At 41.4% G+C, this 25,707-nt stretch overlaps 1 protein-coding gene across 10 annotated transcripts in view; it reads left to right on the forward strand.

Annotated features, from left to right (window-relative positions):
* LPP (LIM domain containing preferred translocation partner in lipoma) overlaps window positions 1–15,757 on the forward strand; it is a 364,090-nt gene extending 348,333 nt beyond the window's left edge. For all 10 annotated transcript variants that reach the window (XM_085325128.1, XM_085325129.1, XM_085325133.1 and 7 more), the window contains one exon: window positions 833–15,757. In XM_085325128.1, coding sequence (XP_085181254.1) covers window positions 833–961 — 129 coding nt within the window. In that variant the 3' untranslated portion in view covers window positions 962–15,757. The remainder of the gene's footprint in view (window positions 1–832) is intronic.
* The last annotated feature ends 9,950 nt before the right edge of the window (window positions 15,758–25,707 follow it).

Raw genomic sequence — 25,707 nt, forward strand, 5'->3', positions numbered from 1 at the left:
CTCTATCTCAAAGGGAACGATATTTTTTCTTCATTTTCCACCTCTTTCTTGCCAGGTGTATTTACAAACACAGATTTATGATGAAGGGGGGTCTCCTCCAAGAAAGCTGCAATCCCCTCGCCACAGACCTGGCAGAAATCCTTGGCTAGATGATTACCTGACTGCACTATGGTGGTGAATTCCTGACTTTTCTAGCAGCTATATTTAGCCGTTAAGATTCTGAGGTCTCTGGGGCAGGGTTTGGGCCTTCTACTGGGGTGTCTTCTACAGCTGCCCCAGTGAAATCCCCCTTTTGGTCACAACCTTTTGGGCCAGCTACAGTATGAGTACAGGTGACAGTTCTGGTAATGGGAGATAGGCAGGGAGCTTTCTAGGCTCTTACCCCTGGCAGGGCTGCTAGAGCTTTGTACATTGACTCTTCCAAAGGAGATTACCTGTAGTCGGATATTAGTACCAAACTTCCGTCTCGGGAATGCTTCTTTTTTATCCTTTTTCACATTAATAAATATGTGCTTAAGTTTGATGTTTTCTCCAGTGCTAAAGACCTTTCCTTCCTCAGAAATGTGAAGGGAATAATCTCCTTTTATTTTCAATGGGATTAAATTTAGCAGAGAGCTTGGGAACCCATCTTCTCTGCAGCATTGTCTCTCACCAGGGAATGGCTTAATCATGAGAGAGATCACATACCTCAGCTTCATACTTTACGCTGACTCAGGCTAGATTCTGTTACAAGGTGGAGAGTGAGGAGAGAATTTTTTTTTGACTGATGGATTCTTTGGTTAATCTTGCTCTTTTTTCTTTTTTAACTTTGATCTGTTTGCCTATTGCCTAGGACTGTGGCGGCCTCCTGTCTGAAGGGGACAATCAAGGCTGTTACCCTTTGGATGGACACATCCTTTGCAAGACCTGCAACTCAGCTCGGATCCAGGCTCTTACTGCTAAGGCCAGCACTGATCTCTGAGTATCAGCTGTGACCCTCCCCAGTCTGTCTGTTGGGAGAATTGCACAAGCTTTGCATGGTTTCTTTCCAGCCTAGGGCCTAAGTCTTTGGGTTTTTTCTTAAAAAAAATAAATAAATAAAACTGGAAGGCCTTGGAGCAAGAGGGCAGTTGTAAAGGCCATGTTCAGACTCCTGCCATAGGCACCTCGTTTAGATGTGACTGTAGGTGGGTGGTGAGTGAGTCAGACCACCTGCTATCTCTACAGTTAATGGAGGGGAGGGGTCACGCACCAAAATTATGTGCCTATGGAAGGAGGTATGAACATGGTCCTAACAATATTTCTGTGTTTTTGATTCCTGTCTCCTAAGAAGCACATGAAGGTACCTGAGCTAGCTTCTTCTTCCAGGTCCTCATGAGAACCTGATCTAGCTCTCTCTGAAATCTTGGGAACCTTCCCATTGACTTTAATGGGAACTGGATCACCAGGAGAAGTAACTCCATTGTAGTAGAAAATGTAAAACCAGTATGAGAGTAGAATCAGCATCTCTCTCATCACAACAAAAACCATGCAACTTCAAATGTACCTCATGTAAGAATGTGGGTGTGACCTTGTATCTTTAGGACACAGATTTGTTATCCACATCTTTTTCTTAGGCTCTTTCTTGTCTCCATTCCCTTCCAGTTCAATAGATTTTTTTTTTCCTTTTCTTATGAAATTATATTTTGCTACTGCATAAATTTATTTGGTAGTGATGCTTCCAAATCACAGATGTGTATAAGCAATCACAGAGGGATATGAGCTTGGACACACTATACACAGGCACACACTACACACACACACATACACACTCAAAATGTGCTTTTGATTTACAAGAGGTATTAAGCCAGTTATGCCTGTTGAGAAGGTTTTTTAAGGATCTGAGGCTGCAAATACTTTTCAAAATCCCAGTGGTTTCAATGAACTTTACTACATAGAACTGCAGTGCAAAGGGATGCTCAAAGAAATCCTATACCACTCTTTCACATGTCCTGTTATAACAGGTCCAATGGTAGTGCTGGTTCTCTGGCAGATAGATGGATAAGCAATGGAGTCCTGTTCCGCTCCTGCTGACTGCAAGGAGTGGATTCCCATCTACTGCACAGGACTTGAATCAAGCCTTGTATAGACAAGAACATTATTCACTGGTTGTACATGATTTGGAGTTATGGTAAAAAAAAAAAAAAAAAAAAAAAAAAAAAAAAAAAGTATAGTTCAGTCTGTGCATTAAGAAAGCAAAAGGAAGTGTTAAACTCATCTCGATGCCATCCAAAAAAGCAAGCAGTTTTTTTCTCTTTCATTTTCATCTCAGTTACTTATTACTTCTCTCTGGTGAAATATCATTGCAGAAGAGTGCTGGGCCAGGAGCAGCATTTTTATCCTCTGTCCAGAATTAATACTTATGCCAAGGCAAATAAAAAGCTGGCCACAGACGCCTTTTTTTTTTCTTGTTGTTGGTCAGGGCTTTTTTAGTTTTGTTAATTAAAAAATAAATTATAAATCTATAGCTTATTCTGTGCAGTGTAATATTCTCGTTCATGAAACCCATAATAACTAAGGTGCAAATTACATAGTGAGAGAGTAATTTTCATATCACTGAATTGACATTAATATCTTATTTGCAGATGTAATCAAAGAAAATACCTTTCTATGCACTTAAATTAAGAAGTAGAACTGAAACAGTTGCAGGCTGATTGACCATATTAGTGACGAACTGGCACTTTTTAAGATTAAGTTCTAACAATTTCTCTTTCATGCACCCACTGAAAAATAATGAGAATGTGGTGTCATCGTCTTTAGTCTCTGGAACAGAAGCCCAATATACCCACTAATGCTGAAAAAAGTTAGATGAGGACTGATAGGAAATGAAGAGGAAGAATTGAGATACTGACTGCAGCTCCTGCAAATAGTACATTTTGTTTCAGTTAAGGCATTAACCTTTATGGAAGAGTGCTGTGAAACTTAATAGCTTTAACTGTCAACAATGAATTCAGATACAGAAACAGAGATCTGAAGCCTCTGTTCCTTACATGGTTTGTATGTTGGCCAGCTCCACTAAAGTCCGGGGAGATTCCCAAAAGGAATCCTCCTTCATAGAAGGGTGGCATCAGTAAGCAAAAGAGATCATTCTCCCCTATAGTGGCTGTGCTGAAGTAGTTAACAGTTAACTTTTTATAATAAATTTATACCCTGACTTTCAAGAATTTTACAACCTCAAACATAAACTTTTTTTTTTTTTTTTTGGTACCATGACTCCTGCCAGATACTCCATCTGGGCTCCCTAAGTGTGGTACATAAGGTACTTTCCAGCTCACTTCATTATGTGCAGGGCCTGCCACCACCAGATGAAAACCCGCACAACTGTTGAACAAAACCAGTTTGAATTACTTCTACAAAAATATGGAAGTTCAGAGCTGGGATTACTACCTTCACCATGGAGGATTTTATGTCTCTGGAAAGATGGGGAGGGATGTGATGTGTGCAGACACAGAGCAAGCCAGTCATCAGGCAGCAAACACAACTCTGAACTTCCTTATTCTTGTTAGTTTTAAATCAGATGGCTGATGAGACTCTCCTGAATGATGATGTGCAAACTGGTGGGAGCAAGCTGTTGTAGCTGCATGCAGAACATGGTCTAGATAAGAGACTCAGGAGAGCTGAAGCCTTTGGGGCTTCTGTGGCCTTGCTATAGGCTGTACTCAGAGCAAGTTCTGCAGCTTATCTCTTGTCTTCTGCCATCTGCATGAGAGGGCTTTTCTCCAACTTCCTGAGAACTTTACGTGAGTTAAATTAATCACAGATTGGCCCAAGCTACTGATTTCAGAACCCTATCTTCTCTTTCCAAAAAAGTACACTGGTATGTAGGTTTGGGATTCCTGTCCATTTGAAAGTTAAGGGACAGCCAGGACATCTAGATCTGAATCTCCSCGTTATTAGCATGCTGTGGTGAGTTGGGCTGGTGTGCAGGGAGGTGAGAGCCAAACTTTTCAAGCATTAAGTACACCGTAGTTGGAAGCAGTTTGACAAAGCTTGAGTGGTGCTATTATTTGATGCATTGTGGCTAATTTCTATACCTGGCATATCTGGGAAAAAGGTACTGTCATGCTTTTGCTTTCACCCCTGAAATACTAAACCCAACTACATGTTGGAAGGAGCGATTATCCAAAATACTCTTCATTTTCTGTAATTCATGTGATCTGGCTTCAAAAATTACTATAAATGTATCCGAAGAAATTGCACATATGTACATGTAGCATAGAGACTCATCAACCACCTGTGTGTGGAAATCTCCCCTCAAAGCATCAGCGTTTGATTAGGAAATGTTGGTGGACCTGTCTCCATTGCACTGCAGTTAAGAACCACTGGGATACTGCTTCATCACAATCTTTATCATACATTTATTATATATCCTCATTTATCTGTTCCAAAGAAGGAGTCTTTGCCAAAGAGACATTGCTTTTTTTAAGATATACTTCTTAGCCATGAAAAAAATTCACATCGTCTGTGGCTATGGTAATGTCCAAAATGTTCCTTTCAGAAAGAATTGGAAGATCACACAGACATTTCTGTTCGAGTCTGCAGAATTTTTGCTTGGGCTGCTTTGGCTTTTTCTAATACTTGTTGGCAAGTAGAGCTTGATCCATGTTTTGTGTGGCCAGATAGGACCCAAGAGGATCCAGGATCAGGTTCTAATTTAGCAAAATATTTAAGCCCGTGGGGTTTGTTCAGGCATGGGCTTGAAGTTGTTACATGGCGTGACTTAAGCCATGGTTCTACAATCATTAATACCAGACTGATTCTGTATTACAGAGTCATACAGATTTGATCTGGGCAGGATGTGCGCACAGTCGCGTTTCTGTCAAATTACCCAGAACTCCTGATACAGCTCCCACGTTGCCTTTAGGCTGGCTGCAGGAGGACAAGCAGTAGCTGATCCAACATAATGTTTGTACTACAGGAGGGTGAGTTAATACAAGATCGGGGCTTTATGTCAAGTGGTTGTGGCACTTCCCCTACATCACAAATTGCCCTACAGCCAGATTTACTGTATCTTTGAACCATGGCTTTAAACGTCTACTTAAACTTTCTACAGAAGATTGGGTTGCCTTGGTTATGGCCCAATCCTTAAGCATATCCCCAAGTCTAACACTAGTATTTTGTGAATGTGATGGTTTATTTTCATTTAATCGTTGCTTGAATGTTGCTTTTAAAAACAGGAAGCAACACCATTGCTTTAGTCAGTCAGATAATGCACCTTTAATTATGTTTTTATTTTTTAATATTTTAATTCTTAGAGTTTTATTACAGCTCCGAAACACTTGGGCAATGACTTGGTCATAGAGCTGTGGGAGTAGCAAAGCGTTTATCGTAGTAAACTCTACGTATAGCATTTGGCCTGGTGGCAGAAGAATGACTTGAATGAGACACAGGCCTTACGTTGACTTTCTGCTTATCACCAAAATGTACTTGAGGAGAATGAGGATGAGGTGTCCTTTAGAGAAATGATGGGTGTTGAAGAGAATATGCAACAAATCATCTCGCTGACCCTGTAGCAGCTTCTACCTGGTATAGTCAGTGGAGCCTAGCCTGGGCTTGATAAACGCTGATTTTACATTAATATTCCTTTTGATTTTGAGAAACTCCAGCAGATGAGGGATAACTGAACCCCAGAGAAGGTCTGTAAGGGAAATCCTGTGTCTTTGTCCTCCTTCAGTGTCAGAGATAGCAGTATTAGATACCTGGTGCCTTAGCTGAACAGCTCAAAAAGGATTTGTGTTTTTAATTGCTTTTTATTGATAGCTGGTTCCTGCAGTTGATTCAGAATGTTGATTTGATATTTGTTCTCTAAGCTGTGCTGATTACACTTTATATAGATTTGAATACTGTAAGTGAGGGCTAGCAGAGAAAAATGTACTGAAGAATTTTACTGTGGTAAAATTCTCAATAGAAAACACTAGTGATGGTTACTGAGGGTTTGTTGCCAAAGGATAGCAGGAACTACTTAGTACTATCTAGAGGTTAGTAAGTACAAATTAAGTACAAATTACAAAGAGAGAACTGTGAGAACACCATTTCCAGTTAGAGCTGGTTACAGTTTTTATAGTAAATTATGTGATGTCAGAAGGGCCATTTTTTTAATGAGAAGTTGTCTTGTTTTTGCAGTGATATCCAGAACAGTTTTTGTTGCTATTCTAATTAAAACCACATTGAGAATTTTTATCTAAATAGATTTCAGAGTTGTTAACAAGTATTTTCATTTCTCAAAACCTGTGTCTTTCTCAATTTTTTGTAGTTCTTGGGTTTGCTTTCTATCGCAATTTGGAAAATTTTTTTGGATAAAAATCCTATTAAAAAAATACCTTTGTTCTTGGAAAATGATTCTGCATAGGAACTGGTAAAATTGGACCTTTGAAACTTTTCATGAGATGTTTTCCTTATTTTTGACTAGTTTTGCTAACTTTGAAGTCACTATTGCCTTTGTTAGAACAATCCAAATAATGTGACTTGTCCTAAAATAACAGTGTTACTTTTATTGGATTGATTTTTCTTTTCCATCTTAAAGCCATGGAGTGCCTAGTTACAAGAAGTGCCCATGTCTTTTTCTGTAACAAATGCAATTTTTTGATGTTTACTCTGAAATTAGTGAATAGAAGCATATTATGGCCACTGTCATGAATTTCAAGAGRTACTGATTGAACGTCAGTCTCCACATATCCTTCTGGGTTAGAGAATGGCATTCCTCCTCGAACATTTCTAGAAATATTACCTGTCTTCCTCAGCATTTCAAGCTTTTATTTGCAACAACTGATCGCCTGTCTGGTGTTTGGAGCTACTGAGCGTTGCGAGAGAGAGTAGATTTAACCATTTGTGAAATTACAGCATTCGTGTAAAAATCCGAGGGAAAGAMGTAACCTAAGTAGGAGTCCTGGTGGCCTTTGGGAAAACAGTTCTCATCTGTAGCCTGCCAGTTCTCTACTGTGATTTGAAAACACTAAGCTCGAACTTGGCATACGCAAGCCCGCTTTGGCGTACGCACTCACACGCACACGGAAGATGATTATGGGGCTGCAGCTATGTAGCGGATACGGCAGCGCTGCCTGTGTGCCACTGGGCTTTACTGCTAACCACCTACTCCCGGTCTCTTCTGGCTTCCTCTGAAAGGTGTCAGCAAGTGCCCCATGAGTTGCTCACTAGCATCAAGAGCACTCAATTCTTTTTTTTTTTCCTTTGAAAAAAAAAGAATCTCTCATTATACCCAGATCTTTTGGAAAATGAAGACGGAAACAGAAGCCACAAGTGGTGGCATTAACTTTACATTTCCCCAGGGCTGGAGTCCCTCGCTGGGAATCTGACACTCGGGTTCTCTTTACGTTTCTGCCTCTGTCCCGTTGTCAGCAAGCAGYTCTCTTACCCTCTTTTCCCCTTTGCTCAGTGAGTACTCATCTTTGTAGTGAAAACGGTATGTAACTTGCTTCACAGGAGTATTGTAAGTCTTAGGCAGTAGTTGGAAAAACTTCTTCAGATCTTTAATCAAGTAGTTTTTTGCATCCATAGTATCAGTGGCCTGCCACATGGATATCAAAGAAAATTATTATAATTATTGCTTTTAAAATGATTGTGAAATTGTGCCTTACTTTTTCAGTCATATTTAACCGTGTAATTTAGAACCACATGATTGCAGGGATTTATCGTGAAGAAATTTGTTTGAAGGATAGTTTGTTTGTTTTTAAATATTTTTTCTCCAAAAATGAATTTATTAGCACTGCCTGTTTTATTTTTTCCTCCAGTTTTATTCATTTAATATATTTGCATAAAAGGGCAGCCAGAATTTGCATTTGTGAGAGACAGAAGATTTTATTTTGTCTTGTATGTAGAGCTTTCATTTTCTTTTATGTTTCTTCAGGAAAATTCCTCTCTGCCCAAATATTCATACTTAGATGTCTTTAAACACAGGCTGACCAGTGAGATTTTTGGGGAGTTATTTTAGTCTGTGGTTTGCTGCTGCTTTTTTTTCTTTCTTCTTTCCTTTTTTTTTTTTTTTTTTTAACCAGATATCAGGTACTGGAGAGGCATTGCACATTAATACAGAATGTTAATGCTGACTGTCATTGAAAAGACAAAATTAGAGTCTTTCCCTATCTCCAGTGCAGTTTTGTTGCGTACAACACTAAAATTAAGCCAGACCGTGAAGGCAAAATACTCAGTGTGACCTACTTCCATTCAGCAGTGAGAATCTTTTGTCAGCTGACTTCTGCTTGTTCATTTTTAAATGTCGGATTACAGAACTAGCATCTCCTAAAGATGAAAGAAAAGAGTGTTTTCATGTGCAGGAAATTTGGGGTTGCAGTAACAGAACATTTTCTTTCTGAATTTGGATGTCATGGTGTTTTAAGCTCCTGCCTGAAGCCTAAATCAATTTGGCCTCTCATCCAGTTCATCTCACTGGTGCTCCTAAAAGGCTGCAGCCCTGCAAAAGCTCATGCAGCATTTTTGGCCGCTTTCCCTTACTCCCATTTGGTACATATTTGCACAATTTAACTGAGCTTTTCTTTCTGCTGAAGGTCAGATGCAAGCGATACRAAACACTAAACTTAATAAACAAGCAAAGCCATTTTAACCACAGCATTTTGGACTAGAACGTGTTTTTAGGTGGCGCACTGTCTGCTGGCCTTTGGAGGGGGGATCCTGAGACTACATTTGACTGGAAGAGGATGCAAAGCCAAAAGCCTTGGTTTTTTAATAAACTACTTTCTGTAATCCAGCTACGCAGTTTTAGCCTCACACTTCAGAAGAAGCTTCCAGCAGCAATGCACGTACAGTCACTTTCCCTCTTTCTTGCAGAAAGTGAAACTTTCCCAACCACTGTAAATGTAATCTATTGCATAAGATGCTGGAAGTTTTTTTCCTTAGGATTCTTTCTGTAACCTCTATGAGCAAAGGATGAATAGCTTTTTTTTCCCCTCTTTTTTTTGACAAGATTAGATGTTGCATATTGATGAGCTAGCATTTCAAAGGTCCATGGGGCTTTGGAACGTATTAAGAATCTCTGAAGTTTAATATTCACCATGCTTTAAATATTCAGAAGGAAAAATCTGCATAAAATGGCTTTTGAAACATACGTTCTAGGGGAGCATTCTTGCTATCTTATACAAGCGCTGTGGGGATTGCGGCTGTGCTGGTTTTGTTCCACAGTGGCTTTTGTTTCAGCTTATCAGAACCATTTTGGTCCTGTTTGCATGCCCAGTGCTTGCCCTGAAGTCTTCTACAGTTTCCACTGGAACTGGACTTGAGGCAAGTGGATGTAGCCAAGACGAAGAGCAGTTCAGCATTTCTCTGCTTTATTGCTCCCCTCTTGTAACACCAGAGCACATAAAGCCTTGTGCTGAGCCTACTTTAGTGATGCAGGTTGGGACCAGCCAGTGGCTAGACCAAGCTAAAGTCTTTCTTAAAAGGCGCTCCTTGCTGGTGGGGATTTAAGGGTGGAGAGGGCGAGATGCTGGAGCCAAGTAAAGTGCCATTCAGTGCATCACAAATCCTGCAGGGCAGTTTTCCCATCCCTTGGACGTCCTTCTTTAAGAGTGTGAGTAGTAAGAGGATTGCTTTTAGGAGAAATCCATATTTGGGTTGTCCTGTTTCTCATATCTGTTGAAAATTTGATGGAAGCTTCGAACAAGGAGGGTCAGTTGTGGGCTGTGAACACTCAGCTCTTTTGCCGTGTTAGTAACTCTCTCGTTTGCCTTACCCTTAACTTCCCACTGCGTACCTCAGTGTGCAGGGCCAGCTCTTTGGTCCTGCTCACCAGCCTTGACGCTATCACAGCAGTCCTTGTTGAATCAGTGCCTAGTGCTTATTCTCAGGACCACTCTTGCTTGGGCCAAGGGCATCTGTGTGACTCTGCATAAGGCGGYGCTTTCATTTTTGGCTTACAAATAATGAAGCGCTTTGCAAATCACCTTTCCCTCTCAGGTATTCGTGACAGAAGTAGGATTTTAAATATTTCATAGCATTCTTTTTCCTCCTCCTTTTCTGCCAGATGCCATGAAAACACTGTCAGATTACGATCTGGGTGGGGGTTTTCAGGATCAATTTCCTTCTTGATTGCATGGTGTAGGTTTGCAGTGAGGCTTTTTTTTCTTTTTTTTTTTTTTTTTTTTTTTTTTGAAAGTCATTCGGAACAGATGCCTTCAGTTGATGTGAAGAAAGATTGACTATGATTAGAGCTAATCCAGGATGGCAGGATTGGACCCCCACAGTGAAATCTAGAAAAGTGATTGCAAAAGTATTCTGTTTCTCCTTTATTAATTACACAGGAAGTTTCCACAGAAGGCTCATGTAACGCAACTGGCCTATGTAATAAGTAGCAGGGCCTGTAATTACAGTCTGTCTTCTGATCCTATCTGTGTTCTTACTTTCTAGGTATTGCAATTCTATTTACATCCGTGCCTTTGCCACCATCTAAATTTTTGATTGGTCACTGAAGGAAGAACAGCACAAACCGAGAGCCCTGTGGAGGTACAGTGGGTCTAAATGAGAAAGTTCTCCACTTTCTCACGTATCTGCCCGATCTGGGACTCAGAATGCAGCATGTGTGTAACAGGGAATTTTACCAGCCATGCAGTGAACGGAGTGGGCTGCATGCCAGTTGTGTATCTTTCAAGATCTTGGAAACTTTGTAGGTCTGGAAATTTGACCCTTTTACAGGTCTTAACTAGTGTTCTGTCCAGTGAGGGAGTTTATATATCAGCTTGTCTTTGCTCAGAGCAGTTTCTACAGGATTTGACTTTTCTGGTCTTTATGGCTGCAAAGAGATCCTTCCAGGAAGCTATTTTCCCAGTTGTAGTTAGAGAGGCATAAAGAGGGAGATAGTTTTTGGCATCATGCAGATAACTCAGTATCAGTGAAAATCAAGAGTAACTGGAGTGGAAGTGGGAAAGCAGTGATTTACAAGTGATTCAATGCCAGGCTCACCAGCACTGAGCCCCTTGAAGTGCAGCCTCCAGGAATTCAGCTCATTGGGCTGTCAGTCCCGAAACCTATCTATGAGTAAGTGGACTGCTTGTGAAAATGTTTGGTGGTGGTCATTCTGGCTGTAATCTCTTTTGAAATGAGTACTAAAGTTTGGGTAAAACTGCAGAACAGTGCCCCACCCCCCAGTCTTTTTCTTTAAGCYCTAGTCCCAGTGTTGTGTTTGATCAAGAGGAACAGAAGTCATTGTGCAAATACTACACTCTATGCAAAAGAAAATAACAATCTGCTAGCATATTTTTAATGTCCATGGAACTATTATGCAAATTGTCCCTTTGCTGCAGGATGCACTATTACTTAATCATTTTTGGTCTGACTTTTGTAAAAAGCACAATTATTTTTTAATTTTTTTCTAACAGTACTTCCAAGAAAGTTGATACTTAAAAGAAAAAAAAAACTTACTTTCAAACATAGGTTTTTCAGGCTTCGAAATTAATAATTTCTACACCTGACCCAGTTCCTGCAGCTGCCAAAAAAGAAAAGAGAAAGCTATTTAAATTTCTCATAGAACCATTTATCTTTTAAAATATGCCAAGGCAATTTGAGGTGGGGGTGGAGACTCAGCTATTTATCTCAGCAGCTTGATTTTTCTCTTTATGTTTCTAACTGTCAGGGGAAAAGAAATGGTAGGAAGCTATTCTTGGGCTATTATTGATGCATTGTGTTGCCATTATGCAGGATGTCTGGTTTGCTCTATACAGAAGGACATTAATAATAGCCATCTCCCCTTGCCCCCATCCTTGGTTTCTCTTTGGGAAGATACAGTTTAACTGGAGCAACCACCATTTTCAAATTGCTGCTCCCCTCCCTTCCCCCAATTCATTGCAAAACTAGTTTTGGGAACARGGTTAAGGGAATAAGGAGACAGCTTACAGTCACCATTTCTCTGCCTACTTGTGTGGTTGCTCCAGGCAAGTCATTTSCATGCTATGTACCTTTCTTCCTCCTTCCTCCCACTGTGTTGCCCCTTTTTTGATTTTAAGTTCATCAGTGCAAAAGGTCTTTTTTACAGTGTTTTTCACACAGGGCTGACTGGCAGAACAGGCTCAGCAACTGGTTTGTTATTATCCAGCATATCATATCCAGAAATGTTAGTTTTCTCATTATTTCCCGTAACTAGGAAAATGTATATCTACTCCCATCCCTTCTACTCCAGGTTCAAAAAACTTATTATGAAGCCTTAAAAGGTTGTTCCACTTGTTTAAAGACTTGGATATTTGTTTTTTGTTTTGGGTTTTTTTTCTGAAAGAGCGCATGGCGAACAGGAATAGTTGGATATTTGGAAAATAACCCATCTTCAGTGTTCTCCTGAAGTGTGGGAAGTCCTGTAACCTGCAGCTCTCTGCCAGCAACCTGACAGCCCAGAGAGCAAAGCTGACTTGAATAAGAGAAAGAACTGGCCAGTCCCRTTTCATCTGTGAGAAGAGAGAGGTGAAAATAATAAATGTGGCAAAAACTAAAGGACATAATTGCTCTGATTTTTTTTTAATAGCTAAGTTTCTGCAACTCATGCTAATTTTATTCCATAGAAGCTTTGCTTCTTCAGCATTTCTGATAGTCAGAACCGTGCTCTTTAATGGTGTCATTATTTTTACTCATTGCTAGTTGTGTCCTAGTCTTGTTCTGGTCCCTATATGATACAGAGACATTCTGGCACTTGGACACCGAATTAAAACAAAGTTAGGGACTCTCTATAGGAGAGCTCAACTAACTAGATTTTAAGACCAAAAAATGCAATCAGAAAATAAGTTCCCTAGTTATGATATAGGGAAGTTTTCCAAATACGAATTCCAGGTGGGAAGAATGTCTTAATTTGGGAAAGTGCTCAAATTTGAAAATTAAAGGGAGATAGCTATTCAGTGCAGTTTCACATTATTTTTATTTTCTTTCTTGATGGTGGCTGTACAGTCAAGAATGAGGAAAAATGCCACCCTCTGTAGTGTTCCCTAAACTTTTGCCAGCGCCCAGCACATCCTGTTTTAATATTCACTCCAACTATGTAGCTTGCCATATTGCTGTAGTATGCATTCCCTGCAGCTCTGGGAGTGAGGAAGGCCTGCTAACCAAGCCAAGTCCACTGCATACTCTACATATGCAGAAATGCTCCCTGTAGTGAGTCTGTGTCCAGTCTAGGAACATGTTTTTGTTTTTGCTTAACTTAACATCTCTGCAGTACAAATATTTTGCCAGAAACAGGTGTTCTTTTCTCTGCCGTTAGCTATGGGATTGTGTGCAATGATTAGGATTTGAGGGGAGGGAGGAGAAGTTCCTCTTCAAATTAGGCTGCGTTTGTGCTAATGTTTCATTCATGTTGTATGAAATAAGAGCAGTTTGCACTGAAATGCACAGCCAGAGGTTGTAGTTTGCGTTTCAACTATGTTGAGATTATATCCATTGAAAAGACAGAACTAGGGCAAATTTTTTACATCTGACAGTGTTTTATTGACCATTCTCTGTGGGTAAGAAACCACTTCCGGTTTGGCAAGTGGACATTTTCTGCCTGTCCTCTGAGCCTGATTTAGTTGTTTGCTCTATCCATCCAAAAAGTAGTATTTCTGATGTGCCTAATGCCCAAGTATCTAAGCACCTGAGAAACATCTAAGCACCACAGTCAGCAAGATGAAGAGTACGCTATAACTGAGTTGCCTTTACAAAAAGTGTTTTCTACTTTCTTCACTATGTGCCTTTTCATAAGCAATGGCTTATCCCGTCAGCGTTGCTTGTCATCTTGCTTAACACACCTCATTCTATTGTAGACAACCGTTCAGTAGTGTAAGTACTTCAGTGTATCTCCTGAAAGGTCTCAGTATCTTACCACAGAACTCCAGTGTCATCCATGTCTGGAGATTTTATTTGTTTGATGTTGTCTCTTCTAAACTCTCCATTACTCATTTTTTGTATAATTAGAAGAGAAGATTCAAAGCTGGACCAAAGGCTGATGTTTAATATTACTCAGAATATGGATATTAGCTGAGCTGATGTACTCTCACTTTAAGTCCCCCAAATCATGCTTTAGGAAGCTGTTTTCCCAGCTGTAGTTAGAGAGGAATTGCCAGGTTTGTTTGAAATGCAGCAAGGGGAGGGCTTGGATGGTTTAACACCTAGTACTTCATCACTCTGTCCTCTTATGGTCTCCCTTTGGAGAGTGAGGACCGAGTATTGGTAAAGGTATGACAGAGCAAAGTTATGCCTGGAGTTTTTTTGATCTTGCTAGAAAAGATCTGCCTTGGTGGGAATTCAGCTTCTTTAAGAGTCTTGTAGTTTCCTACAACATGGCTTGTATTCTGGACTGTCACAGAGACAGAGACCAATCGCCAGGTGCTTACCTTCCAGTTAGTCAGATGAGAGACCAGGAGCACTGATTCAGCAATTCTGGTACAACGCCTTCGACCTCAGAACAAACAGCAGAGGTTTGTAGTGTTTCGGAGCCTAATTTCTAATGCTGGCTTTACTCTATTTACAAAAGGGTCATAACCACATATGGGTCATCCCAAAAGGAGGATTCCTCTTTGCTACATGCCTCTTCTGGAGCCGTGGCAAACCTCCCCAGGGCTGGGGAGACTGCAAGAAGGGAGTGGGCCCAAGAACATGTTTGTCCTCTGAAGCTGCTATGGTTTGGCCTGTCCCTACCAACCGTAGATGTGTCTGCTTTAGGGTTTGTTGGTGATCTTGCGTACTAGGTGTGCGTTAATTCATAGTGGAAGATTAGGCCAGGTCTGAGGTKGTATTTCAGCTTTATGGTAATAGTTGGTTTAGCCTTTGAGATAAAGAAGGTTTTGCGTTATTTCATTACCGCAGTTGGGAGAGGAGCATGACTGGTCACACTTCCCCTTGTTCTGCACTAGCAGATAGAGGCTCTCAGTGGTGTGGGAAGTGTCTTCCTTTTAAATGTGAATCACTATTTAGCTGGGCAAGAGAGGGGCATAAAGGAGACATTCCCTGTATGAGGGATGCTTTCTGCTGCAAACTCCATGCCCTCAACTCCTAATGAAGTAACATTACTTGAGCTTTTAGGACTGGTCTCCTATCTGTCAGAACTTGGGGGTATCAGAGTTTTACCCCTTGTTGAGCACAAGCACTACTCAAGTCTGTTAGGGGCCCGATCCTGCTGTCATTGGAGTTTTCCTGAATCCTGTGAGTTGCTGAGTRTGCCTCCTAGGAGATGCTGAGTACCCTCCCTTCTCACTGAACTCATCAGGCCGTTTGTCTCCTTCCTTGACTACTTCCACAGGGCTTTGAGGGTGCTCAGGAAATGCAGTCAGCACCTTACAGGATTGGTCCACTAGGTAATATATGAAGTTTTTTCTTTGGTAATTTTTGTGCATGAATTGAAAACCATTTATTCCAGTTTGTTCTGAGGACAGATGCAGCATATACACGTTTTCTATATTTATAAATATATATAGATATATATATTTTGTTCTCAGTTAGTTACCTCCTCTAAACTGCAATTTTCAAAGCAACCGGCATATATTTTTATTCAACACGTAAAATGACTTTTTACAGTAAGAGTAAAAAGAAAGCATGTTTTCTGTATTTTTATTACGCATTATCCAATTATATTGAGATGTATTTTCCTCTTTGCTCTGCTCTTTCCGTTGTTATCCTTATTTTATCAGTTATGCTTTTCTAATGTTTTGTAAGGGAAAATAAATATGCAAAATCACCAGATGCCTTTTTTCTTTGCAGAAGAAGTATCACAAATGCTTTTTTATTACATTTTACCAATCCAATAAACTTCTTATAAATTTCATTTTTGTTTGCTAGCGTGTGAAATTATTTTTTTCAAGTCGAATGGTATTTACTTTCTCTCAACCTCCACTTGCAATTATGCTTCATATCCTCTGTCTCTCTCTCTTTTGGAYTCAAAATTTACTCTGTGCCTCCTCAACATACTTAATCTGAGAGCTTCTTTCACTGTTGGGTGAAGCCAGAATGCTAGAAAAATGTCACAAGAGAGGCTACTCTCTGCTTGTACTGACCATCTCATGACAAATTTTGCACTTTCTTTAAACTGTCCATTCCTTAGCCATGAGAAAGTCTACAGAGGTGGGCTATGTGTCCTATGGGGATTAGAGGTTGCCCACAAGTATTCTCAAGGCTAAGTGATGGATGGATGAGCCAAGCAGCTTGTTTTGCAGCTGAATGGAAGAGTAGTGTTCATGATATTATGTGGAAGGTAGAAAGAAGTATGGTATGCAAACCTAATCTCTTTTAGGAAGTTGCTTCTGGACTGTCACTGAAGTAAATAATCTGGATTATTCAGAGTTCCCAGTTCAGCCTGATCTGCTTCAAAAATGCTACTGATGATCACATAGCCTAACCTCCTTCACCTCTCCGGTCAGAGAACATGGCATGGCATCAAACCCATCATCTGTGGCTGAGCTAAAGCACAGCTTCCTGGACATAAACACTTSCAAGTGACAGGGAATCCAGTGTATCATCAGGTAAGTTTGTTCAATGACTCTTTCCTTTGCTGTTAAATATCTGCACATTGCTTTTAACTTCTGTTTCTTTATCTGCTCTATCCTTGGAGCTTTTATGAAAGCCTTCTACTCTCACAAATCTTCTCTTGTGCCAATCTGTAAAGCCTGTCTTGAAGGTGGGATTCATTTCAATGAACTTCAGCAGTCAGAAGATAGCTTTGCTGTCTAAGCTGGTCACCTAATCCTGTGTAGTCAGTGAAAAGATCTGACATCCTTTCTTTGAGTATCCAAAACAGGTATGATTAGTTGGTCTGTGAAGGGACCTGTCTGTTTTGTTAAATGAGGGTTAATTTAGATGACTGCTGCCTTCCATCCATTTAAACAAAAGTAGTTTCTTTAAAACAGTTTTGCAAAGGGTGTAGAAAGATCTCAAGGCATAAAATATAGCTAAACCTATCCCCCTATATCCCTCCTGACAGAATTTTGGCTACCTTTCCCTTGAAGGCATCCAAAGATGGAGCTCCCAGAGCCTCCCTTGATAGTCCATTCCAGAGCTGTGTTGTCTTCACCACTGGGCAGCTTTCCCTAGTGTCCAGGTTAAACATTTTTGGCTGCAGATTAAGTCCTGTATTTCACTTCCTATCTCCATTAAACATGAAGGACTTTTTTAGTAGGCTATGTGTAGTCAGAGATTGTTTGTAAGCCAGGGAAGGAGGTGCAAGTAAGAGCTTCACTCCAAACTCCTCCTCCCCTTCCCAGGGGGTCTTTAAGAAGGGCCTGTCTTCTCCCTCAGGAAAGGAATTCTGCAGCTTGTTCCTACAGGACACAGGAGTTTGAAAGGCATTGTCTTGGCAGTAGAGGGAGAGGGATGTTGTGGCCTTTCAAGTCAATTCAAACTACCGTATAATTTTTCTAACTCAATACTATTACTTCCGTTATAGCACAAGGTATTTTTTTCCTAAACTTATTACAATGGAAAAGTTCCAGAGAAACGTTGTCCACACACACAAATCAAAATGCATTAGCAGGCCAAGGGCCAGAGACACAGGCCAAGGGTGGGGGAGCTATTAATTCGATAGTTTCACGCTGCTTTTCTTGCAATCAAAGGCAATGAGAATCCTCTGAAGACAATGAAAGCTTTGGAGACAAAGCATATCTAAAACTCAGAGGATTTAGGGTGGGTTGCAGATTATTTGGCAGCCCCACATGCTGCTCTGTTGATCATGTTCCTGGTCGAATGACAAGCAGTCATACAGCTGTATCCAAGCTCTGACTAGTATTGATTTAACCACCTGGCTTTAAACAAAGATGGGTCTTATACATCCTGAAGACATCTAGGCTAACTTGCTATATGACTTCCTCTGTGACACAAATGGAATTTTGTTATTGAGCAAGGATAACTTTTCCTTTATAGACATTCTTTAAGAGATTTTGAGGGCTTTGTAGGCTTCCTTAGAAGTTTTCAAAGCCTGGAAGAGACTTGAAAAGCCAGAAGGAAATCTCTGTATAGCAACTGTCTTAGCAGGCAGTATTGACATTCTGAATGCRATTCATCTCTTCTCACTTTAATAGTTTCAGAGAGGTGGCTCCAGTCTGAGTGAGTTGCAGGGACTCTCTGTGATAGATGGACATGTCCAAAGATGCATTCCTCTAACCCTTCTCAGACAGCTTCGTTATGGTGGCGTGAACTGTTTTCTGGAGAAGCCTCTCTTGCTCCAGCGGTCAGGGTGCTCTGGAAGACCAGCATAGACCAGACAACTGAAACTGAAAAAGATTAATGGACACAGTGAGTGGGCTCTTTCTCTACTGTCACTTCCTCATGAAATGCAAGTTGCTACATAAGACAGCACCACTTCAGCAGCAAAAACAAGCAGGAAASTGGGGGAAAAGGAGTTTGGTTTAGGTTGTCAGTAGAATTGCTGTTGCTGTCAGTGTCACCTGTCACGATCTGCCAGAATTGTGCAATAAAAGATGTCACGCACCCACTGACACAGAGGAGCTCCTTCCCCAGGGAGCTTACAGGGAGAAAGACTGGGAGATCTCCACCTGTGGTCAGTTGGACCAAATCCAGGCACTGCTAGTACCAGGGAATAAAAGTGGGGGACRTGTCCACCACTGTTGCTGCTGACAGTTTCTAGGGATAAAGACAATATTTTATTAACACTGAATCCATTTGAAATACAGWCAGTCAGTCTTGGAGCAGAACAGAGACCTAGCAGCTGCTTTCAAAGGGCAAGCTGCAGCTCTGGTTTGGTGTCACCAGAATATTCACATGAGACTGTTTTCTACAAGGTATGGAAAAATAAATAAGCCCAAATCACTGCATAGCAGAATAGGCTGCTTTTTTATCTTGCAGTATTGTTGATGTTGGACTGAATCTGCTGTCTTAAAGTATAAATATAAAGACGCTGCTAAATCATCACTATTTCAGCAACTAATTAAGGGGTAATGCTCATGGTGCAGCAGTATATGAGGCAATAAACGGCTTTGGCGGCTGATTAAACGCTGGCACCGAGGCATTTAATTACAGCAAAAGCCAATTACCATGCACATATTCTGACACCATGGACATTATTCCTGTTATACAACAGAACAAGGAGAAGCAATAAACCAAGGCATGGAGATGTACTGTAAAGGACTCAAGATTTGCCATAAGCCTGCACCTCTCTTTCCCCACTGGCTTTGAGATGAGGGCTTAAGCTAGATAGGGAAGGCTTCACAGAAGGCTGTAGAGGGAAAATTCRTCCCCATTTCTAAGATTCATGCAAGATCCAGGAACAGAGCCAAAATAGTGCAGATCCTTCCTACATGAAAGTGAATTTTTCCGTGTGCTGGAACTAATAATCCCACACTTCGGTGACAGGTGCTGTAAAAGCCCCGCCTGAGCATATTTAGCATCCAGAGGCAAATCAGTGGCACTGGTGGAAGAGGTTATGCATAGTCTTTTTTTCTTTCAGTTGTTGCATTGCAGAAGGCATCATCAGTTACAAAATACCACATGCCATTCTTCAACTAATTGATTTTAAGGCTGGGGTCTGATTTTCAGARGCTTTTAGCTCTTGCACCATCCATTTGAGTTAACCAGCTCAGCATCTCTTCAAATTAAGCCCTCGCTCTCTTTAACCAGAAGTGAATTCTTCCTTTTGAAGGAGTTTCCTAGACAAATTCTCTCTTAGAAAATTCTTGGCAGGAAACCTTAGCCAGCCTTGGCATGCAAACCTGCCTCACGCTGGCATTAACAAGCCTCTTATTTAAATGTTGATGAGCTCTTTGCTGCCAGTTAGCAATGGGAAATGCAGTCTGTGTGTTAAACGAGAGCTGGGAATGACTTCCAAATACCAAAATGTTTGTTAAACTCACGGCCCACCTCTTCCCTCCTTGGGGGTGGGAAGCTTCTCAGCAAATTGGCCCCATTTTCCAGAGAAACTGCCAAACATGATCAGACCAAGGATCCCGCTCATTCTATGTCCCACATGGGACTGCAGCCAGCTCCACAGCTTCCCAAGAAACTCTGCCATACCCGTGTTGTTATGATCTGCCTCAGAGAACATTTCCTCCTGACCCCCTTTAATTAGAGAAGGTTTCACGCTTTGAAAGCAGACTCCTCCAGTCATAGTGTGCATTGGTTTTACTTATTTGTTTTTAACTTTTACCGTATAACACCGTCTGGTGATGGTTACTAGTACTGGAAGCTGGTGAATCTCCTTTTTGGAATCATTCTGAACTTGGTTCTCYGTGATATTTTATGGGAATGAATTCCACAAGCCAATTGCATTATCATAAACACACACGCACACACATATGATATTTATATTTGTGTGTGTGTGTGTATCTTTAGCTAGATAGACACCCCTGAAATTCAGTGTGTGACTGTGGGAGCAGCTTCTATTTGCTTAGCATCTCATGGAGCCCAAATAATCTTTGCTTCTGAACCAGGAATATCTGATATGTGATGGGGGCTCTTCAGCCTTTGTGGGACTCTTCCCTTCTGCAGTGATTCTGAGGTGAGTCAAAGGATGAGATTCATACACTAAATACTAGACAAGATGTGAGTCTCTTAGTATCCTCATGTTACCTTTTCTGCCTTCTGAAATCAACATGTTCCCCAGCCAAGGAACGTGTAAATTCTTTCAGCTATCACTCACTTTTGGATGAATCCCAACTGTACATATATACAATAGTCTGTTTCTTCAGTGTTTGAATGAACCAGAAAGGCTTTGTCTGCTATAGACGGGAGCTTTCAGTCCCTTTTATGGTACATTATATTAGTATAAAATAGCATCTGTGAGGGCCTTAAACTGAACCATCATCAGATTTACAGCCACCGCAGAAGAGTTAGCAGGCTGGCTCCAGAGAGCTATGAGCAGTAACCATATTCTCCTGAAATATTTGCTTTCTTTGCAAAGTTGACCTGAGGAAGAATGTGCTGTTCATTTAGAGTCTCAGTTTGTTCATTTATTCAGAGAACATCTTCACTGACAGCCACTGTAAAGAGATCAGCTTCAGAGCTGAAAGCTGAAGACATGCTTCTTGTCATCACGAAGCTGGTGACAGCTACTCAGACAGGGAGCTTCCTGTGATACATCTACACATCTGTAAGGTAAAATGTGGGGGATTTGAATTGTTCAACATCACGAGATGAGCAAGGCAGTTCAACTAAACACAGTCCTCTGCTCAAACGTTTGCACAGAGAATGACTGGGACCTTGAATGAAACTCGGCAGACAAAACAGCAAATGCATGCATTGACATGTTCTCAGTTTTTAATATCTCTGCTGCCTTAAAGAGCACTTAAGGCACCTTGACAAGGCTGCAACAGCAGGGTCAAAGTAGGATGCACCAAAATCTCTCCCAGGAGCCTGCTCTTGGGTTATTTCCACTCCATTGGTCATCTGTGACCTCATGTAGGCCGAACTCAGGGAAGTTATCCCACCTACCATCATCACAGAGAACAGCTGGGGAAATAGCTGTTTGTTGTCAGTCATACCGGGTAAGTGCAGGAAGTCAACTGAGACTGAGGAGGTTTTGCTTGATTCTGTGCAGATACGGCCAGTGACAGCCCATGCCTCAGAATGCTCCATGTCTTAAGTCAGCAGGACACATGAAGAATGGGCAGCGCTGTCAACTCAGGCTGCCAGAGCCCTGTGTTTATGTGAAATTCTTGGCTTTCATTTAAAATAATAATAATCATAATAAAAAAAATCTGACCCACTCGGTTGGAAATATGATCCCTAAAGAGTCAGAAACCACAAGGCCATTCAGAAAGGCCCATAATTCATATGTATATATTTATAGCTCTTCATTTTTAAGCCAAAATCATGGCATTTGGAGGCCCAACTCAAGACTTATGAATTCTTAGAGGCTGACAGTACCAAGTGGGGAAAGGGCAAAATTAGCACATGGGAAGAAAGAGTGTTGCCAAAGGTATGATGGCAGGTCAGTGGGAGAGCCAGACCTCCTGCCTCCTCACCCCATGTACTAGCCACATTGCCTGGCCTCCTTCCTCAAAGGAAATTAACTGTCCTTAAAGCAATCCTGGCTATTTTAGACTCATATTTCCATCCTTTTGATGCTCTTATTTTCAGCAACATGCAGATCTTGCAACATCCTGCTGCACCCCAAAGGAAATTATACCATCTCTGGGGCTCTGTGGCCATGGTACTGTGTGCWCTGATGACAGCTGTGGGAGTTTGCAAGTAGTTTAACATTTGCATGCCATGAATATGCAGCTCTGAGCATGGCCCAGTTCTCCATGCATCCAGCCTGCACATGTTTGCAAAGGACAGCAGCATCCTGCATATGTCTAGATCCCAGGAGATACCAGTTCCTAGTGCCTTGGGGGACATTTTTGTGTATGCTTGGCTGTTTACAATCACAAGCTCCTGGATAACAAGTTTTCTGTTCAGCACCCTGGAAGAACTGGGCTTGCTTTTAATCACAGCAAAGATCAAGGTCTTCCTGGCTGAGTAGCAGTCGTTCCTACCTGAGCCATTTTCAGGATCTGATTTCTGCACTAGAGTAGAGCATGGAAACCTCCCAGCACACAGCATAGCACTGGCCAAAGTGCTAAGTGCTTCTCTCCCTGTCACGCTGACTTCTGATTTCGCTTTACACAAGCACAACGTCAAACAGTCGCAGCAGCTCTGACGGAAGGTGCCTCTGTCAGAAGAGAGGTGTCGCTTCCTCTGCAAAGGCCTCTCCAAGAACGCCAAGATGCTTTTCTAACTGATTAATTACAGGGCTTAGGCTGTGTTTCTTTAATGACTCCCATCTTCCTGGTGCTGCTCTGCAATCAGCACTGCTCACAGTGCTGTTYGAAGCAACCTCCATGCCATAACAGCAGAAGGATCAGGGATATGGGGCAGGGAGATTTTTTTTTTAAAGCCAGTTTTACTGCAAGCTTCTCAAATTTCTGCTCTTTGAGGTATTTTCCTGGAGAAGAGGATAAAGATGTAGTAGGCAGGTAGCTCTAGCAGGCCTTTATCCCTGCCTGGGGTTGCTGTCTCAAGGGAAAAACTTCTGCAAAGTAGTTCTCACCTTCTCATTAAAAGGCCGTAAGGTCCTCAGGGTTGAGTTTGCTCTGACACCCAGATGGCTTGATGGATCAGAAGAAATAGAAGCTGTAGCTGGAGAGTTTGCTCCAGGACTTTGAATATTGAGCTTAACTCCAGATAGAAGAATCCAGTCAGGGTGAGCATGACAGACCACCTACTTATTAATACAGCAATAGTATTTAGGTGTAGTGTATGGTCTGTTATGYTTGGTATTGTGCAAATCAAAAACTTCGGTACAAATGCCTCTAGATGCAGTAGACAAAGACTACTGTATGACTCTGCTCTACTTTACTCCACTATAGCATGACTGTGTGTAGGGGTAATCTCCAGCTGTGAAGCCACATTAACTCTTGCTGCTACTTACYGTCTGCTTCATTTACCAACTCTTCATATTATAGTAGGAACCAACTTCCCCAGTCTTACACTGAGTCTTACTGCTGCAATGGGGAACACAATTCATCACCTCAAAAAACTGAAAATCAGAGTGTAATTTGAAGGACRGCAAGAAAAGGCAGGTGGAAGAGCAGCAAGTCAGCACAAAGGCACCAGCCTAAGGAAATCTGCTCTTGAATGGCTGTAGGTCATTACAAAGTGAGATTTCAGGAAGAATTTCAAGGCAGATGTTTGTGTCATTTAAGGATTGTTCCAGGAATAAGCACAAAGAAATATTATGGTATTTCCTGAGTTGAGTATGAGGGATAGAATAGTCACATATAGAAGTTTTGTTTGTTTTTGTCTTTCCATGAAGGGTTTTTTTTTTTTTTTCGTAGTACTTTTAAATGTTTGTATAGGTACTTCCAGATTCCCATTTCAATCACTGCGGCATGAGCCAAAACACGGAAGGCAAGACCAGGTTTATCTGAGAGCTCTATGATTAACAACTGGTTCCCTGAGCAGTGGAAGCAATTAAGCTGGCTTTCCCACAGGTTTGTGTCAAATGTGGGTTCTTTGCTGTCTAAGAAGGGGTGAAGCCACTCTGCAGTCCTTTGCTCACAGAAGGCTCTACTGAGGTATTTCTCTTTGCCTAWAACTTGTAGGAATCTAGCATAGAGTCATAGAATCGGTGAGGTTGGAAGGGCCCTCTGGAGATCATCCAGTCCAACCCTCAGACAAGTGGCCCATACAGGGATCGAACCCACAACCTTGGCATTATTAGCACCACACACTAACCAACTGAGCTAAACCTAACCTTTAAGACCTCTCTGCCCCGTCTCTCCCCTTTCAGTTTGGATGAAATTGGTGAGGGGATCCTGAAGTTATCAGAAGGTGGGAAAGATGGATGGTAGGGAAAAGCTGGTAAACAGATAGAGACAGATAATGCCAATAAGAGAACGGCATTGTCTATCTGACAGAAGACAAATTAAGGCCAGAGACCGATTTCCTCTCATTTCTTTCTGGAATATCTAAAACTGAATAAATGATACACCACTTCCAAACACACCATGGAAATCCTACAAATGCAGTACRTGGATTTGCTGAGAGTGTAACAGCTGAACTTCACCTGCTGCATTTAGTACAGCTCTTCCAAAGACATTCCTGCAGCCAAATATCCAAAGAATCACCACATCTTTATAGCCTCTCTCCAAAGATCATCTAGAAYTAAGCACAAGTTCAAAGGCAAAGTGCTGTGACTTCCTTCTCAGTGTAATTGAAAAATATTAACAATGCCTTTGTACTGGCTTGAAGCTTTTGTGCTGAATTTGCATCTACTAAGAAGGGGCCTTTTAAGGAACAAATAAATAAATAAATGGAGGAAACCTTCTCTTTGAGCTAATTTTAGGCACATCCATGCTGACAGCTGCTCTTCCYTGATATATCTCAGCCACATCCTGGAGGAGCCAGGGGGACATGAACTCCAGTTCATGCCACTGGAGCTGAGAACAGGCCTTTCTTTGTTTTGTTTTTAAAGGAATGATGGTAGGTGACTCTCTGCAGCCTTCCTTCATCCTGGTTTCCGTTATGAGGCTTGTAAAACAGGTCCGGGGACAGGGAAAGAAGAGTCATGACACTGGTATAGGAGGTGTCCAAGCCATACACAAGCCAGAGATAGGTTGCAACTGTAGGGCAGAAAGAGTCAGGCTGAAGTTTACATTTAGCAGCCTCTTCTGGTTTTATTAACTAGGGAAGAAATCCTGGAGTGATGAGATGGGAGCCCTGGAGATATCTCAAGCATCCAGACAAACAAGTCTGGCACGTGGGGTCACTTTGGGAGATAGAAAGGCCTTGATGGGCTGCAGATGTCTGAGTTACAGCTTCAGGAGAGTAAACTGGGGAGGRGAGTGAAGCAGGAATCACTTGTGGGAGTCTCGTGTTCAAGTAACTTGACAGATGTGGTCCTACTTCTCCTGAGGCGGAGAAGCATAGGGAAGGCTTTTTCCTCCTTTGGGCATGCAGTAAGCCAAGAACAGCTTCCGTCCCTTGGATAGCCTTTTTGTCTCTCTTCAGTCAGTCTCACAAGTTACCATCTAGATGCATAAAAATGAGATGAGAATGGTGGGAAAAGTCCTAGTCCCATGCCTACTTGGAGAGTGAGAGACAAAGTGGCATGTATACAATTCTTAGATCTTCATCTGTAGCTTTTTTTTTTTCCTTTCTCAAATTAGAAACTCAGGACTTGTCTTCTTTGTATGATTGTTTCATTTCCTCGTTGAAAAGGTGATTACCCCTTTAGTTCTCATAATTACCTAATCAGCAAAAAAATCAAATCAATCAATGTTAATTTCA

The sequence above is a fragment of the Rhea americana genome, unplaced genomic scaffold (assembly GCF_003343005.1).
Source record: "Rhea americana isolate MKP2758 unplaced genomic scaffold, rheAme1 scaffold_96, whole genome shotgun sequence".
NCBI lineage: Eukaryota > Metazoa > Chordata > Aves > Rheiformes > Rheidae > Rhea > Rhea americana.